We start from the raw sequence: 19,790 nt of genomic DNA on the forward strand, positions 1-19,790 counted from the left end.
TTGTGACCCTAGCTTTATTTTCTTATAATATGATCCTCCTTCCTAAAAATAGTTCAGAATTCCCCCGTCTCCATTTCTTTTTCTTACCTTGAACATCATTATAATACTGTCATCATTAAACAAATAAGTTGTTGGCCTTTGAGAATTTTGTTTTATTTGAGCAGACGTTTTATGAGTTACTAATTTTGAACAAAAGACTTTTTTAAAGTTTTTGTGTTTCAAATGTCACAGAACAAGTAATGGGAAGAGTACAGTGATCAACGCTATGCTATGGGACAAGGTACTGCCCAGTGGCATTGGACACACAACCAACTGCTTCCTTAGTGTTGAAGGAACAGATGGGGAGAAGGCCTATTTGATGACCGAGGACTCTGAGGAAAAAAAGAATGTTAAAGTAAAGACCTGTTTCTGTCTAAATATGTGGCATTAACATAGGAGGGGGAGGGAGGGAGGGGGGGGGAGGGGGGTGAAGGGAGGGGTGTTTGTTGTTTAGAGCCAAGTAATTCATTGTGGAAAAATGATTTTTCAAATTGTGCAATTTGTTTAGATAAGCCTTATGACTATACTGTTGATATAGTAGTCTCCTCTTATTTCCTCATTTGCAATGGAGAATGCTTATCTGCGTGAAATATTGGGGGATGCCAGTAAGTCTGCACCCCAACGCATATTCCAGTATTTACAGAGGAATATAAAAGCAAGATTCTTATTGTTGTCTCATAAAGTGCTTTTCTTTCCCTCTTTATGCCTTTTATTCCCCCTAATATGTCAGTTATGCTGTGCCTATTCCTAAACCACAATCAGATGCTTTTCTATTGGCTCTTGCTTCAATGCAAACCCCATTGCTTCTTAGCCTCAGTCTCTTGCATCCTATTTTTAATTTCATCTATCCTGGAAGCCTTTTGCAACCCTTCTTGCCTGAGATGAATCTCATATTAACCAATGCATTTTGTCAACTCTCCTGTTTGCAAACCCAAGGCACATAAGAACAGGCAGACCATACTTATGAATAATGGCAAAGATGATGGGCAAATAGACGTGACATGGGTTAAGAGAAGGTTCATCAGAATTTTGCGAAAGTTAACATTAAAGATTGGAAGGTCAGCAAGAGAACATATAATAGTGGATTCTCAAACAGACAAAAACAAACTTGACAAGGTTTCACTAGTAGAAAAAAGTTACACTTGTATAAATAACGACACTAGATCCTAACATATTTTACAGCCACTGAAGTACTTTTGAAATGTAATAATTGTTTAATGTACATAGCGAATTTGCACACAGCAAGATTTCCCAAATATCAGTGTTATAATAAGTAGATAATTAAATTTTGTGACATTAATTGAGGGCTAAATATTGTTTAGGATACCAGGGAACAGTCTCTTATGCTTCTTTGAAATAGTGCCATGAAATATTTTATCTCTCACTGAGAAGACACGCCCTCTGACAGTGTAACATGTCGTCAGTACTGTGATACAGTATTGGCCTTGAGCTTTTGTTCACAAATCCTGGAGTGGGGCATGATAGTATTGTGATGTTGAAAACAAGCAGTTTTGGTGGTAGAAAGAATGTTTTGTTTCTAGCTCAATTCAGGTTGAGCAGGACACTAAATTTAAGACTGTAGAGAGGGTAAGGTATGGAATTTGGTAAGGGACTGGAGTTCCTTAGGTTTGAACTATTGTAAATAATTCATAATTAGTTGAAGTAAGGCTTATTGAACTCTGCATATTGAAGCATTTCTATTGGATTGAGTAAAAATGGTGGAGAGGAAATTGTGATGATTCTGGTCCTTGAACAAGGTTATGTTGTCCTTGGTTTATTTTCAGAGAGGTCATAAAAGACACAGACTCCGGAAGGTCTAGGTTTGAAGGGCCAACTTGATTATAGCTAACATACTGCCTCAGGCAAAAGGCTTTTAAGTTTTTTAAAAAAACTTGTACAATGAAAGGGGAGTGGCCAGTTCTCCCAGCTCAGCTTTTCTCTGGTTTGGTTTGATTTGTAGCAGTGGTGCTATAAAAGCTGCTGGACCCAAAGAAGCAGGTCCATGATGCTGTCTCTGACCTCTCTCCTGTAAGACCCTGTGTTTTGTTTTCCTTTTGTGCTAAGGGGTGTTTATGGGGCTTGTTGCAAGTATTGGGAACAACATCATTAAATTGGGATAATCTGTTGGGTTTTCGGATAGGTTAAGTTATTCTGTATACTGTTCTCTTTTGCTTGTGTTTCATTCGGTAATAACAAAGAACAAAGAAAATTACGGCACAGGAACAAACCCTTTGGCCCTCCAAACCTGTGCCGATCCAGATCCTTTATCAAAACCTGACCCCTATTTTCTAAAGGTTTGTATCCCTCTGCACCATGCCCATTCATGTATCGGTCTAGATACATCTCAAACTCCAACTGCCTGATAGTGTCATTTAACTTAGATAAATGCGAGGCGCTGCATTTTGGGCAAGCAAATCTTAGCAGTACTTATGCACTTAATGGTAAGGTTCGAGGGAATATTGCTGATCAAAGAGACCTTGGAGTGCAAGTTCATAGCTCCTTGAAAGTGGAGTTGCAGGTAGATAGTATAGTGAAGAAGGTGTTTGGTATGCTTCCCTTTATTGGTCAGAGTATTGAGTACAGGAGTTGGGAGGTCATGTTGCGGCTGTACAGGACATCAGTTTTGGAATATTGCGTGTGATTCTGGTCTCCTTCCTATCGGAAGGATGTTGTGAAACAACAACTTGTGGTACACCAACATTGCAACTCTGGGCAGCTATTGCTCCCCAAACCTTGAACCCCTCACCATCAAATGCCACCCCTTCTATCTGCCACGGGAATTTACCCCTGCTATATTAACTGCTGTGTACATACCGCTGCAAGCAAAGGTTGAGGAAACTCTGGATGTGCTGTACTCCACCAGTAACACCATGGAGACGGGACACTCTGAGGCCCTGTTTATTGTAACTGGCCAATCTAAAAGAGAACATTACCTGCCCCACCATGGGCCCAAACATTTTAGACCACTATTATACTACTGTTAAGGGTTGTAGTCGGAGTTCCCTCATTTCGGGAACTCCGACTACAATGTCGTGTTTCTTATCCCAGCTTTCAGGCAAAAGCTCAAGTAGGAGACCCTCCCGCAGATATGGGTCCAGTGCTAGTCTGAGGAGGCAGAGGATCAACTCTAGTGCTGTTTGGAATTGGCTAAATGGGCCATGTTCACACAGTCTGCAGGTACCTTGGACGAGTACGCCACCATCGTCATAGACTTTATCAGCAAGTGTGTGGAGGACTGCATAGCGAGGAAGTCAATCTGGGTGTTCCCCAACAGGAAACCCTGGATGGTTAGGACATACAGAACCTGCTAAAATAAGGCATGAGGCCTTCATAGCAGGAGACCCACTCAGATACAAGGAATCCAAGTATGACCTTCGCAGAGCCATTAAGACAGCCAAGGACCAATACCGATCCAAACTAGACACCCAGACAGACACCTGACGACCATGGCAAGGACTGAATGACATCACAGGTTTTAAAAAGAAACAGTGCAAGATAACAGACGATGACACATCCCTCCCAGACCATCTCAATGCCTTCTATGCTTGCTTTGAGCAGAATTTCAGTGGAGAGGTCCTGACAACAACAAGTCCTGACGAACCTATCCCAACAGTCACAGCATCAGAGATCAGATCAGTTTTTGTGTGAATCCAAGGAAAGCGACAGGACCAGGGGGAGTACCAGGCCGTGGACTCAGTGCATGCACAAGCAGAGGTCTTCTCTGACATCTTCAACCTCTCCCTGCAGCAGACCACTGTCTCTGCCTGTTTCAAGACGGCCAATATATCCCTGTGCCTAAGAAGGCTCATGCAGCAGTCTGAATGGCTACCGCCAGTGGTCCTAACTTTGGTAGTCATGAAGTGCTTTGAAAGGCTGGTCATGGCATTAATCAACTCCAGCCTCCCCACTACTCTTGATCCACTCCAATTTGCCTATCGGACAAACAGATCACATCAGATGCCATATCACTTTGCCCTTCACTCCTCTCTCGAACATCTTGGTACCAAGAACAGCCGCGTAAGAATCCTACTCATTGACTACAGTTCAGCCTTCAACAATATTATCCCCTCAACACCGATTACTAAACTTAGTGATTTCGGACTAAGCCCCACTCTCTGCAACTGGATCCTCGGTTTCCTGGACCACAGGCCACAATCAGTGAAGATTGGGGACAATACTTCATCCCCACTAAAACTCAACACTGGAGTAGTGGCGGGGGGGGGGGGTACTCAACCCCTCAACTGTACTCACTGTATACTCATGACTGTGTTGCCAAATACCAGACTAATGCCATTTACAAGTTCACTGATGATACCACCATAGTCAGTCAAATCTCAGACTACAGACGGGAGGTGGAAGACCTGGAAAAATGGTGCACTGAGAACTACCTAGCTCTCAATGCCAGCATAACCAAGAAACTTATTATTGACTTTTAGCGGGATGTTACTCATGCCCCCTACACATTAACAGCACAGAGGTGGAACGAGTGGAGAGTGTCAAGCTCCTGGGAGTGGTCATCCACAACAAGCTTTCTTGGACTTTTCATGTGGACGCACTGGCTACAGAGGCCCAACAACGTCTCTTCTTCCTCGGACAGCTGAGGTAATTAGGCATGATGGCGCGAATACCCTTGCCAACTTTTATAGGTGCATCCTCGAGAGTATTCTGTCTGAATGTATGACTACCTGGTATGGCAACTGTACCATTCAAGATCGGAGATGGTTACAGAGAGTGGTGAACTCGGCCCAGACAATCCAAAGGCCAACTTCCCATCTATACCACAACCACCTGATGAAAGAGCAGTGCTCTGAAAGCTAATGCTGTTGGACTATAACCCGGTGTTGTGTGATTTTTAACTTCCCATCTATAGAATCTTATCTACCAGACCTGCTGTCAAGGAAAGTTTGCCAGCATTCTCAAAGATCCATCCCACCCTGATGATGTTTTTCTACAACCTCTACCGTTGAGGACAAGGTACAGAAGCCTGAACACATGCACCAGCCGGTCGAAACAGTTTCTACCCTATTGTTGTTAGAATACTGAATGGACTCTCAAACTGTATTCGCCTGTACCTGTGTTTTTGTTTTTGCTGCTGTTTACCTATTATTTATTCACCTATGCTACTTAACTCTGTGATCTGCCTGTGTTGCTTGCAAGACAAAGCTTTTCACTGTGTCTCGGTACATGTGACAATAAATTCAATTCAATTCAATTCAATTCAAACTTGAAAGGATTCAGAAAAGATTTACAAGGATGTTGCCAGGGTTGGAGGATTTGAGCTACAGGAAGAGATTGAGTAAGCTAGGCTATGTTTTCCCTGGAGTGTCGAAGGCTGAGGGGTGACCTTTATAGAGGTTTAAAAAATAATGAGAGGCATGGATAGGATAAATACACAAAGTCTCTTCCCTGGGATGGGGGATTCCAGAACTAGAGGGCATAGATTTAGGGTGAGAGGGGAAAGATATAAAAGAGACCTAAGGGGCAACCTTTCCACGCAGAGGGTGGTGCATGTATGCAATGAGCTGCCGGACGAAGTGGCGGAGGCTAGTACAATTGCAACATTTAAAAGGCATCTGGATGAGTATATGAATAGGAAGGGTTTGGAGGGATATGGGCCGGGTGCTGCTAGGTGGGACTAAAATGGGTTGGGATATCTGCATGGACGAGTTGGACTGAAGGATCTGTTTCCATGCTGTACATCTTGACCTCAGGTGGCAATGTGTTCCAGGCACCCACCACCCTTTGCGTAAATAAGTTTCCATATATATCTCTCTTAAACTTATTCTCTCTCACCTTGAACTTGTGACCCCTTGTAATTGAGTCCCCCACTCTAGGGAAAAAGCTTCTTGCTATCCACCCCTCTCTTGATTTTGTGGACCTCAATCAGGTCTCCCCTCATCTTCTGTCTTTCTAATGAAAATAAACCTAACCTATTCAACCTCTGTTCGTAGCTAGCGTTTTCCTTACCTGGCAACATCCTGGTGAGGAGAAAGTGAGGTCTGCAGATGCTGGAGATCAGAGATGGAAGGGAAGAAGGGCTAATGCCCGAAACGTCGATTCTCCTGTTCCCTAGATGCTGCCTGACCTGCTGCGCTTTTCCAGCAACACATTTCCATCTCAACATCCTGGTGAACCTCCTGTGTACTCTCTTCAAAGCATCCACTTCCTTTGATAATGTGGCGACCAGAACTGTACGCAGTGTTCCAAATGTGACCAAACCAAAGTCCTATACAACCGTAACATGACCTACCAACTCTTGTACTCCATACCCAACCTGATGAAGGAAAGTGTGCCGTATGCCGCCTTTGACCATTTTGTCGACCTACGTTGCCACCTTCAGGGTACAACGGATCTGAACACCCACATCTCTCTCTGTACATTAATTTTCTGCAGGGATTTTCCATTTACTATACAGTTCACTTTTGAATTGGATGTTCCAAAATGTATCACCTTGCATTTGCCTGGATTGAACACCTTTTGCTGTTTCTCTGCCAAACTCTCCTATCTCCAAATTCTTATGCATTCTCTGACAGTCCCCTTCACTATCTGCTACTCCACCAATCTTAGTGTCATCTGCAAACTTGGTAATCAGACCACCTATATGTTTCTTCAGGACATTTATATATATCACAAACAACAGTGGTCCCTGCACGGATCCAGTAAATAAATTATGTTTCGTTTAAAACTAAGTGGTTTTACCAGTGGCAGCTCTCCTGGAATATCCACTTTACACCTGTGTTGTGGGAAAAACATCAGTCTCGGAGTCGGAATCAGGGTTCAATGACAGAGTTTATTGCACAAGAAAATACTGGAGCTCTGGGGAGAGAGAGGCAAACAGAACAAGGGTCAGCTGAGAGTCTTCTCTCGACCTGGAGTACACGTCAAGTACTTTTAGGTCGGTGTTGAGATTATTGTCTTTGTAATATGGTTTGTTTATGGCAATCATTGCAGAATTGTTGATAATTTTGATACAGTCTTTGTCAGTTCCAGCGCAGCCTTTGTTAATTTCTGCCTGGTCATTGTCAGTTTCAGTGTAGACATTCAGTTTCACTGACTGTACGGAAATCCATTGCTGTAGTAATGGGCGCTAATCGCTCTTCCTGAGAAGGACGATTACTGTAGCTCTGGCTATTAGCATTTCTGTAAGAGGTGTTGGCTGGACCAAGACTGTTCGGGCAATGTTTGTTACTCATGTGTATTCTCTCCTCCACCCACCTTAAACTAATCAACTGGGTTATGAGTGTATTGTGTTGGCATTCTGGTAGTCCAAGGCAGTATCTGTATCTGCTCTGCTGTTTCTCCACATATTGTGATCTGGCAGCCATCTTGTGTGTCAAGTTGGCAAACTGATGGCTCAGTGGTCATCTTGTGTGTCCTTGTGCCTAGTGTCACCCTGCCCCGTGCCATTTCCCTCTTCACCTGCTTAAGACAACCAGCAAAGTTGGGGTCTGGATGACCTTCTTGAAATGTTTTGAGGGGTCTGGCCTGCTCCATAACAAACGTTGGTGTCAGCATCTATTGAAAGTTGTTCTGCCAATGAATGATGATCTGATGGAGAACATGTAGACAAAGATCCTTGTGGAAGCTCAAGATTGCACTGTGGGAAGGAGAAAGACTGTTACTTTAGATGCACTGACTACATTTGCATACCTGAGATTAGAATTCTACAAGGGTAGTCTCAGAGCTGTATGAAGGAAGTGGAGTATTGGTGGGTGACAGTACAATGCTTAACACTATAATGAAGGTGAAGATGGGTAGTGCATTCCTGCTAATAATAATTGAAGATGCTGATATTTTTGGTTTAGCTAATTCATTTTAAGGAAAGCCAAACTGGAGTGTTTCATGAGAGATGAAAATGATGCAAGGAAGTGACAACTGTTTTGGAATCTCTGAGAAGGAAAGGAGGTTGAAGATAAGATCACAGAATAAAGACAGAATGGTGAAAAGTTTTGTTTTTGGAAAGGCAGTGATTTGAATGGGGAGAGTACTGTTTCTGAGAAGTGCGATAATCTCAATATTATTAACTATGTGAGTTTGAAAATGGAATTGAGGAAGCAGTTTGTTTGATTCAGTTGAAAAGTAAGTGATATGTCCCAAGAGGTAGTTGAAGTAACTATGGCAGTGCTTGTTTGTGCTGAAGTAGGCAAGGAACTGAGGGTACAGACGCGATAGCTCTACATCCCTCTTTCTGGGTTTAACGTCTTTTACATTGAGTTTAAGGTCAATGGGAAGCAGAACGGTTTAAAGGTGGCCACTGAAAAAGAAGATCCTGTGGCTATCTTGACATTTAATGATTATTCTAAAATACTAAACAATTTTGACAGAGAAAAGTAAAACATTGCATTCTTTGAGTAGTGAAGGTAGGCCTAGCAGTAAATGGATAGGTCAAGTTAGAAAATCAAGGTACAAAATTCCCAAATTTTAATGTTGTTCTTTATTTAGTGTAGATTAGACCTGATGCATGCTAATGTTTGAGACTGTAGTGTCATAACACTAGTATTTTGGAATGTATTATCTTCCCCTCTAATTTGAGAGACAATCTCCACAGAAAAATTGCCTTGTCTTCCCTAAGTACTGTGCTATCAGTCAGTCCAATATGTAAAATTTATACAAATCTTGTGTTGTGAGAATCTCCTCTTTTATACTTCACAAATAAAGTCTGTGGAAACTGATTTGACCCAATCATTGCCTCACTATCATTCCAGTAGACCAGTTACAAAAGATGTCATTGAGGTGGGCCAAGCCCTAGGACCTTTTGAAAGCTTCTGAATATTCCACAGATGGTGGCCAAATAGTGGGTTGGTATGCAGTAATCCTGTTTCACTTAACTTTGTGTGCCTCTCTGTGATGTATTTTGACTTAGTTCCCACATGAGCTGTCTGATTTCTTGCCCAGCTGGATTTCTGTTGGAAGTCTGCCTTTTAACTTCATGCCCCTTTTACACTTTTCAAATTAATAAAACATTTTGTCAATGAAAGTCCAAACAACAATTCCCCACCAAGTCACCTCTCAGCTGTTTTTACTTGGTGCTTTAAAGAACAGCATTGAAAATGAATCGGTGAAGTTGAAGAGGTTTACAGACGGCTTTAGTAATTGAGTTATTTCCTGTTAGTTAGTAGAAAGCTTCAATGGGCAGAAACTTGCTGCAGTGGCAAGTGGGCTAATGGGATGGGAAGTAAATGGGAATTCCAGTTAGAGGCAGTACAATGGTCAAATGCAATCCTGCATCAGCCAACCGCTGGTGAAAAAGGCCAATTTTGATGGTATTAGGCAAGAACTTTCAAAAGCTGATTGGGTGCAGATGTTCACAGATAAAGGGACGGCTGGAAAATGGGAAGCCTTCAGAAATGAGATAACGAGAATCTAGAGAAAGTATATGCCTGTTAGGGTGAAGCGAAAGGCTGCTAGGTATAGGGAACGCTGGATGACTAAAGAAATTGAGGTTTTGGTTAAGAAAAAGAAGGAAGCATATGTCAGGTATTGACAGGATAGATCCAGTGAATCCTTAGGAGAGTATAAAGGCAGTAGGAGTATACTTAAGAGAGAAATCAGGAGGGCAAAAATGGGAAATGAGATAGCTTTGGCAAATGGAGTTAAGGAGAACCCAAAAAGTTTTTACAAATACATTAAAGACAAAAGGGAAACCAGGGAGAGAATATAGCCCCTCAAAGATCAGCAAGGTAGCCTTTGTTTGGAATCGCAGGAGATGGGGGAGATACTAAACGAGTATTTTGCATCAGTATTTAATGTAGGGAAATAGATGGTGATATTTTGAAAAATGTCCATATTACAGAGGAGAAGTGCTGGATGTCTTGCAATGCATAAAAGTGGATAAATCCACAGGACCTGTTAAGGTGTACCCGAGAACTCTGTGGGAAGCTAAAGAAGTGATTGCTGGGCCTTTTGCTGAGATATTTGATCATCGATAGTCACAGGTGAGGTGCCGGAAGACTGGAGGTTGGCTGACATGGTACCATTGTTTAAGAAAGATGGTAAGGACAAGCCAGGGAACTATAGACCAGTGAGCCTGACGTCGGTGGTGGGCAAGTTATTGGAGGGAATCCTGAGGGACAAGGATGTACATGTATTTGGAAAGGCAAGGACTGATTAGGGATAGTGAACATGGCTTTGTGTGTGGGAAATCATGTCTCACAAACTTGATTGAGTTTTTTGAAGAAGTAACAAAGGGGATTGATGAGGGCAGAGTCGTAGATGTGATTTATATGGACTTCAGTAAGGCATTTGACAAGGTTCCCCATGGGACAACGGTTAGCAAGGTTAGATCTCACAGAATATAGGGAGAACTAGCCATTTGGTTACTGAACTGGCTCAATGGTAGAAGACAGAGGTTTGTGGTGGAGAGTTGTTTTTCAGACTGGAGGCCTGTGACCAGGGGAGTGCCACAAGGATTGGTCCAGTGCTTTTCATCATTTACATAAATGATTTGGATGTGAGCATAAGAGGTATAGTTAGTAAGTTTGCAGATGACACCAAAACTGAAGGTGTAGTGGACAGCGAAGAAGGTTACCTCCGATTGCAACGGGATCTTGATCAGATGGACCAATGGGCTGATAAAGATAAATGTGAAGTGTTGCATTTTGGGAAACCAAATCTTAGCAGGGCTTATACACTTAATGGTAAGATCCTCAGGAGTGTTGTTGAACAGAGAGACCATGGAGTGCAGGTTTGTAGCTCCTTGAAAGTGGAGTGGCAGGTAGATAGGATGGTGAAGAAGCTGTTTGGTAGGTTTTCCTTTATTGGTCAGAGTATTGAGTACAGGAGTTGGGAGGTCATGTTGTGGCTGTTCAGGACATTGGTTAGGTCACTTTTGGAATATTGCGTGCAATTCTGGTCTCCTTCCTATCGGAAAGGTGTTGTGAAACTTGAAGGGATTCAGAAAAGACTTTTCAATGATGTTGCCCGGGTTGGAGGATTTGAGCTACAGGGAGAGGTTGAACAGGCTGGGGCTGTTTTCTCTGGAACGTCGTAGGCTGAGGGGTGACCTTATAGACGTTTATTAAATTGAGGGGCGTGGATAGGATAAATATGCAAAGTCTTTTCCCTGGGGTGGAGGAGTCCAGAACTAGAGGGTATAGGTTTAGGGTGAGAGGGGAAAGACAAAAAAGAGACCTAAGTGGCAACTTTTTCACGCAGAGGGTGGTACGTGTATGGAATGAGCAGCCAGAGGAAGTGATGGAGGCTAGTACAATCGCAAAATTTAAAAGCATCTGGATGGGTATATGAATAGGAAGAGTTTGGAGGGATATGGGCCGGGTGCTGGCAGGTTGGACTAGATTGGGTTGGGATATCTGGTCGGTATGGACGAGTTGGACCGAAGGGTCTGTTTCTGTGCTGTACATCTCTATGACTCGATTGGCAAAGCACTGTAAGGAGGCCTAACCATTTGCGGAGGCAAACAGAAAATACCCAACCTCAGCATCCAGCCGTTCTCAATGGGGGACCATATAGCCCTTTTAGGGACCCTGGCACATTTGAAGGGGGTCACAGACTGAAAACTGTGAAATGATTTTCTGTCTATCTGTTCGTGTTGTATTCCTGTTTGAAAGGGGGGCCTTGGAACCTGAAAAGAGCTGCTTGCTAAGCTGGAAGGTTCATTCCCAGACGCTTTGTCACCCTACTAGGTAACATCTTCAGTGGGCCTCCGGGCGAAGCACTGTTGATGATTCCTGCTTTATATTTATATGGGTTGGTGATGCCATTTCCTGTTCTTTCTCTCGGGGTGGTAGATAGGGTTCCGGTTGGAATGCCATGCTTCTAGGAATTCTCGTGCGTGTCTCTGACTTGTCCTAGGATGCATGTGTTGTCCTAATCAAAGTGGTATCCTTATCTGTATGTAAGGATACCAGTGAGAGGGGGTCATGTCGTTTTGTGGCTAGATGATGTTTATGTATCCTGGTGGCTAGTTTTCTGCCTGTTTGTCCAATATAGTGTTTGTTACAGTTCTTGCACGGTATTTTGTAAATGTCATTAGTTTGGCTTGTTGTCTGTATAGGGTCTTTCAAGTTCATTAGCTGCTGCTTTAGTGTGTCGGTGGGCTTGTGGACTACCATGATGCCAAGGGGTCTGAGTAGTCTGGCAATCATTTCAGACATGTCTTTGATGTAGGGGAGAGTGGCTAGGGTTTCTGGACGTGTTTTGTTTGTTTGTTTCGGTTTGTTGCTGAGAAATCGGCGGACTGTTTTTTTGAATACCCATTCTTTTTGAATACATGGTATAGGTGATTTTTCCTCTGCTCTGTGTAGTTCCTCTGTGCTGCAGTGTGTGTTGGCTCATTGAAATAATGTTCTGATGCTGCTTCATTTGTGGATGTTGGAATGATTGCTTCGGTCGTTCAATATTTGGTCAGTATGTGTTGTTTTCCTGTAATCGCTGGTTTGCAGTTCCCCATTGGTTGTTCGCTCTACTATGATATCCAGGAATGGCAGTTTGTTGTTGTTTTCCTCTTCTTTAGTGAATTTTATGCAAGTAAGGGTATTATTGATGGTCTTGAAAGCTACCACCCAAGTTCAATGCAACAGTTTAGCCTTCTCTTCCACATTCCAACAAAGGTCCCCACACAGCAGAGAGATCCTACTTGTTACAAATCCTCCAGCAGGAAGACTGCCTTTCCTGCTGTTCGCCAACTTGGATCTGAATCCAAATGTTTCTCATTTGCAGATTTAATTGCAGAGGTATGCTTTAAACTGGTGATCACTTGGTTTATTGTACATACTAATAACATGCTAATGTATGAAAAAAAGGTTAATGTTGGTTGCTATTGGCAACTACACCCTACGCTAATAATGCTGGACTTTTTTCTCGACTTTCAGCATGCTATTGCGAAGCTGGCACTTATGCAATTCAATATTCCTGCCCACCTCATTTCCTGCACCAGGGAGCTTCACTCGGTTTTGCTGATGTAGGCGTTTACCAGGATTTTTATAGTCATTTATGTACCAGTTATGTTAATGTTGTCTGCACTTCTGACTTAAATCTGGCAAAAATTAAGATTGTACCTGTGGCAGTGGCAAAGATAAGAGACTGTTTACTGGTATGATGGGCATTGAAACAAAGGGAAAAGGACAAGTAAATATTGTGATAATGTAATACCAGACAGAATGAGATTAGTAGTGTGAAAATGACTTCACAAGGGAGTCTGGGGAGAAACGTCACATGAACATATAGCGAGAACAATCATTGGAGGAGGGTGATATAGGTGTTAAGAGATATGAAAGACTTGTGGGAGGTTGCATTCATGCTTACAGAGAAGATTTGATGGTGATATGGTTTCACATTACAGAGAAGATTTGATGGTGATATGGTTTCACATATATGTAAGTGAGTTTGTATAAGAAGAATGTTTGAGTGGGAACAGGAGGCAATAAATGTGAAAAACAGTTGTGAATGGTTGTTGAAATCCAGAAGGATCAAGAATCATTTAATGTACAGGCCGGGGGCAACAACTTGAGAGGAATTGGTATGCAACTTTAAGACCTTAAATTATAGGCAGAAGCCAGTTATATATGTAAGTGCACGTTTGTACATTTATCTAGATTTTCAAACCCCTTTAGAACTCTTGAAAAATGCAGCAGGGTGTGAATATGTTCACTAGTATTAATTACAAATTAGAGGTATTAATAACAGAGGAGGATGTATAGGTATTTGAATCTTCTTGAAGAGCGAGTTTGTATTGTCATATAAATATAATGAAATCTAGATGTTCAAGTATTTTTCCTCTAATTTTTGTTATTTTTCTCTATTAGTGTTTATTTTGCTTCCAGCCGACAATATTTGTTAATAATGCAATAGTACAGTGTTTTAAAAAAAAAAATTCCTTCTGTATTTTTAGACTGTGAACCAACTGGCACATGCCCTGCATCAGAATGAATATTTAGATGCTGGTTGTCTAGTCCGTGTTTTTTGGCCAAAATCGAAATGTGCTCTTCTTCGAGATGACTTGGTGTTGATGGACAGGTGTGAAATATCTCAGAATAATTTGAAATTGATGAATTTATGAATTAGTCAATAGTGATATTGTCTAGAGCAATGTTTTTTTTTGCAACTAGGCAGAAGCAAAAGCACATTATTTGAAAAGCTGTTCTGATTGTGATGTTTGACTGTGATGGTTGTAAATATTTGTAAAAGTTAATAAATGTTTAGCATTTTAAAATATTCATATATTAATACATTTAGTGTCAAGTCTAACTGATGTTTCTTGATTTTAGCCCTGGTACTGATGTCACCACAGAGTTGGATAGCTGGATTGACAAGTTTTGTCTGGATGCTGATGTCTTTGTGTTAGTAGCAAATTCAGAATCGACACTTATGCAGACTGTAAGTGTTACGTTTTTGTGTTTGTCCCATTTATACTTTTTTAAAAAAGTTACTCCTTTCTACTTCTTTCCATCGATGTTTCTTTGTTAATTGAAACTAAAAAAAGAGCTTTCGTGTAAATTGCTGAATAAAAATAATTTAACAATTATGAAAGTTGTAATATAGTGGATGTGTACTAATTTTGAAAATAAAAGTTGAGTTAAATCAAACACTGCAACAAACCCAGAATTTGTGTACTAAACTGTTTTGGTATCCATTTAACAACTTCATATTGTCTCCAGCTGATATTTAAAAATTAATTAAGGGTTTTAGACATTGCAGACATTTATTTCACATCGCTCATTAGTTTTAAGATGATGGTGAACCATCTTTGCTGTGCAGTCATTATAGTGTAGGTACATGATGCTTTCATAGTAGTTGATATAACCCATCCAACTATTTGTTGTGATAGGGCATCACATTTAGGCAAGATCAGGATGGATGGTAGATTTTCTCTCCTGAACGACTTTTAACAAATCCTATGACATCAATTACAATTTGGTAGTTTCATGATGACTACTAATGAGATTAGCATATTATTCCAGATTGTTATTAATTAATTGAATTTAAAATCACCAACTTCCTTGAGTGGGATTGGAACTCCTGTCATTGGAGCATTAGATCATGTTGCTTGGTTACAAGTTCTGTAATGCTATCAGCAAGGAACCAATCCACTAGTTTAAAATAAAGTCTGTATTCAAATGTTCATGGGTATAAAAGAATGTCAGTTTATTCATTGCAGAGTACAGCTTAACATTGAATCTATTACTTGAGCTTATTTTCAAACATAGATTCTACAATTTTAATGGGAACTTTGGATTTTGAGTATTTTTGTCATTTCACTTTCAGGAGAAACAATTTTTTCATAAAGTTAATGAGCGACTTTCCAAGCCTAATATTTTTATCTTAAATAATCGTTGGGATGCTTCTGCTTCTGAGCCAGAATACATGGATGAAGTAAGTTGTACACTGTAATTATAGTTTCTTTTAGAACTTTTGAGTGTAAAAATAATATATCACTGGCTAAATTACTCCTGTACTTATAGAATGTTAAGTATAGTTGCTTGGATGTTGATTACATCATAATTTTGGATATTTGTTTATTGTGATATTTCTGTTGATTTTGTCTTGGTATTAATCGATATCATTTTTACTATTCAGGTACGTCAGCAACATACTGACCGCTGTGTTAGTTTCCTTGTTGATGAACTTGGAGTAGTGGATCATGCACAGGCTGAGAATCGCATATTTTTTGTTTCTGCTAAGGAAGCTGTTAATGCCAGAATTCACAAAGCGCAGGGAATGCCAGAAGGAGGTAAGTGTTGCAGTGTTTTTAAATATTAGAGAGGTCTTGAATGTAAATAGCAGACAAAGCTAAGGGATTACTTAGTAGTACAAAATTGAATGGTTGGGGGAATAGGGTAGACGGGAAATACCTATTTTCCGAGCGGAGATAAAAATTATAACGAGACAGAGATTGAAGGTGATTGGAAGAAAGATTATGGGAGACTTGATTGGAAAAAACCCTATTCACCCAGAGGTTGGTGAACATCTGGAATTTGATGAGAAAGTGAGGTCTGCAGATGCTGGAGATCAGAGCTGAAAATGTGTTGCTGGAAAAGCGACCTCTCCGCCCCCACCCCAGTCTGACCTATCACCCTCACCTTGACCTCTTTCCACCTATCACATTTCCGACGCCCCTTCCCCAAGTCCCTCCTCCCTACCTTTTATCTTAGCCTGCTGGACAAACTTTACTCATTCCTGAAGAAGGGCTTATGCCCGAAACGTCGTTTCTCCTGTTCCCTGGATGCTGCCTGACCAGCTGCGCTTTTCCAGCAACACATTTTCAGATCTGGAATTTGATACCTGGTTTAGTAGTGGAGGCAGAAACCTTCAATTTAAAAAGAATATGTATCTACAGCTGAAGGATTGTAACCTATAGACCAGGTGCTGAAGGATGAGATTAGAATGAGTGGTTAGATTTTATTCAGCCCGATGCGCACACTATATACTGAATAAGCCTTTTCAGTGCTGTCACTTTTCTGTGATCCTTAGTAAAACTTGGATGTTCTTCAGCTTTTCTTCGTCTTAAAGGGAAGATTCTGAAGTGTGATCTTCTAAACAAAAACACAGTTCGGAATAAGGGTCACTGGACCTGAAATGTAAAGTTTGCTTTCTCTCCACAGATGCTGCCAGACTTGCTGGGTTTTTCCAGCAATTTCTGTTTTTGTTTGTTTTCTCTAACTTTTTAGATGAGGGTATGAACTAGGGTCCCAAGACTGTGGCTATTAGATAATGACATCCTAAAGTATTATCTTACTGCAGTTAATCTTTTCATAGAATCATACAGTATACAGCCCATTGAGTCTGTACCACCAAAACTATTCTGTTACCTACACTAGTTCCACTTTCCTACACTAGGCCTATAGCTTTGATTGTTATGATAGTTCAAGTACTTATCAAAGTATTGTGCTTTTTAAAGATTGTGGGGTTTCTTGTTTCAACAACCCTCCCAGGCAGAGCGTTCCAGATCCACACCAACCTCCCTGGGTGGAAACGTTTTTCCTCAAATCGCCTCTGAATCTCGTACCTTTCATTTAAAAATTATGCCCCCTTGTTATTGACCCTTTGACTAAGGCAATCAGTTGTTTTCTATTCACCCTGTTTATGCAGTCCTTAAGCTTGTACATCTCTGTCGGATTCACCTTCAACCTTCTCAGTTCCAAAGAAAACAAATCAAGTTTATCCAGCCTGTCTTCATAGCTGAAAAACTCCATCAGAGGCAACATCTTGGTGAATCTCCTTTGCATCCCCTCCAGTGCAATCGTATCCTTCCTATAGTGTGGTGACCAGAGGTGTGCGCAGTACTCCAGCTGTGGACTAACCAAAGTAAGGCCCAACATGACTTCCCTACTCTTATAATCCATGCCACAACTGATAAAGGCAAGTACCCCATGTGCCTCTTTAACTACTCTCTTAACCTATCCTGTTGCCTTTATGGTAGCAACCCAAGATCCCTCTGTTCCTCTGAGTTTTCTAGTGTCTTGCCATTTCATGGGTACTCTCCCTTGTCTTGTTCCTTCTTCCAAAGTGCATCATCTCTCATTTATCACAGGTAAATTCCTTCTGCCACTGATGTGCCCATCTGAATGATCCATTTATATCATCCTGTAACCTTCCTCCTCACTGTCAACCACCTGGCCAATTTTGGGTCGTCCACAAATTTACTTATCATCTTGCCCCACGTTCCTATCTACAATATTTATGATTTATCACAAACAACAAAGGACCCAGCATTGATTCCTGTTATATGCCATTGCACATCAGCCTCCAGTCACACAAACAGCCTTCTTCTACTACCCTCTGTCTTCTGAAACTAAGGCAATTTTGAATCTGACTTGCTAAGTTACCCTGAATCCCATGAGCTTGTCAGATTTTTGTAGCTTTCCTTATTTGTTCGCTTGCCACTCTTGTTCTATACAACCAGAAATGTGTTCTGCAATTATGGTGTATTCTTCCTTTTGAGTAGCTGGCACTGCACTGTGATAATTAGGGTAGATGTGTACATAAAGAAGTGCCAGTTTTGCAGAGGGTCATTTTAGATGTCATGGGATAGCATTTGTGAAAAAGTTGTTAAAAATCAGTACTTTGCATTAATAAACCTAACATCCATTTGTATACATATGTGTAAATTACAATGTGCGCTTTTCCTTGTAATTCTGAAGTGACTTGAGATATTTTTCCACGTAACTGGAAGGTGCTACAGTTTTGGTCATTTGGTGTAACAGCAGTATTTTGAAATTAATGGCATTGACGTCTATGAACGAATGTAATGTTTATAGATAATTCCAATTTGAAAATTACCACAGCAGCGACTTCGATAGTTACATGTTGTAATATTTTAATCTTTTCATATTTCTTTACAATGAAATACTTAAAAGCTACTTCATGTTGCTTTTGCATTTTGTTTACAGGTGGTGCACTAGCAGATGGATTCCAAGCTAGGCTTTTTGAATTTCAGAACTTTGAGCATCAATTTGAGGTACATGATGGACAGCTATCTTTTATCATTGCTCCATGAAGTTAAGGTTTTCTTTGCTCCTAAATTGAAATAAAGAAATTTGGAGCCTATAAAAAGACTGTAAGTTAGTATTAAATTCCTATTTGAATGTGCAGTTGCAGAATGACTGTGTTGAAGTGGTCATCTAATCGACATTTTGGTCTTTCTAGTATAGAGGTGGTCACGTTATGAGCTGTAAATACAGAATGCTATATTGAAAGAAGCAAGTCACTGTTTCACCTTAGGTGGGGAGATGTTATTGCATAGGAATAACATGCAAAGGAAAAGGTACAGTGTTGTGAATGGGCTTTTGCCCGAAACATCGATTTTCCTACTCCTCGGATGCTACTTGACCAGCTGTGCTTTTCCAGCACCACTCTAATGTAAATTGTGAATTATTGCCGAGTATACTAACGTGAAGGGAGCAATCCCTTCATGATACAGAAAATGGAGGGAACATTGCCTTCAGAATGTAGAAAGTGGAGGGAAAGGGATGATGTATTTTACGTAGTATTATGCTGGAGGTAGTGGAAATGGAGGTGGGTGATCAGTTGAAAACAAATGCTGGTAGGGTGGAAGTTCAGGACCAAAGTGGCTTTGAGGGAGGCGAAGGAGTGATGATAGATGAGAAAAATAGAATGGAGCACAGTTGAGAGTCCTGTCAATTATAGTGGGGGCAGAGGCCTCGGTTAAGGATAATATAGCTGAAGCTTATAGTAAACATTGCTTGAAAGCCTACCCCTAGAAATGGTGACAGAAAAGTTATTGGGAAGGGAAGCATCCAAAATGGATGGTGAAGGAAGGCAAATGGTGCACATTGGAAGAAAAAAATGCTTAAATTTTCAAATTCTGGATGAGAACAGAAAATGACAACTGCTACAGTACCAGACAAGGATGAGTGAGGGGGGCCTCCATGGGCTGGAACAAACATGTTTCACGTATCCCACACAAAGGCAGACAAGACCAAACCTATGTGCATTTCCATAGCAATGTCTTTCACTTGGGAAAATATGGGAGGAGTTAAAGGTGAGGTGGTTCAATGTGAAAGGAAGCTCAGCCAGGAAGAGTAGCAAAGTCATGGGAAAAGATTGGTTTGATTTCCTTGAAGAAAAGTGGAGTTCCCTTAAGCCATCTTAGGGGAGGATGGAAGAGCAGAGAAATTGGACATTCCTGGTAGAGATAATGGTGATGCATTGGTAAATGTCAGGAAACTGTTAAACTTAAAGAGAAAATCAGAACAATCACAGATGTAGGTGAGAAGAGACTAGACACAAGGGGGAAAAATATGTGAGGTAGTGAGAAAGCAGTTCAGTGATAC

The 19,790-nt window shown here is 41.0% G+C and overlaps 1 protein-coding gene across 2 annotated transcripts in view; it reads left to right on the forward strand.

Moving 5' to 3' along the window:
• LOC122555938 (mitofusin-1-like) overlaps positions 1 to 19,790 on the forward strand; it is a 70,297-nt gene that overhangs the window by 10,092 nt on the left and 40,415 nt on the right. For both annotated transcript variants that reach the window (XM_043702232.1, XM_043702233.1), the window contains exons 4-9: positions 232 to 394; positions 13,889 to 14,013; positions 14,265 to 14,373; positions 15,262 to 15,369; positions 15,574 to 15,727; positions 18,387 to 18,454. In XM_043702232.1, the coding sequence (XP_043558167.1) occupies positions 232 to 394; positions 13,889 to 14,013; positions 14,265 to 14,373; positions 15,262 to 15,369; positions 15,574 to 15,727; positions 18,387 to 18,454 (727 nt within the window). The remainder of the gene's footprint in view (positions 1 to 231; positions 395 to 13,888; positions 14,014 to 14,264; positions 14,374 to 15,261; positions 15,370 to 15,573; positions 15,728 to 18,386; positions 18,455 to 19,790) is intronic.

Source organism: Chiloscyllium plagiosum, chromosome 13 (assembly GCF_004010195.1).
Source record: "Chiloscyllium plagiosum isolate BGI_BamShark_2017 chromosome 13, ASM401019v2, whole genome shotgun sequence".
NCBI lineage: Eukaryota > Metazoa > Chordata > Chondrichthyes > Orectolobiformes > Hemiscylliidae > Chiloscyllium > Chiloscyllium plagiosum.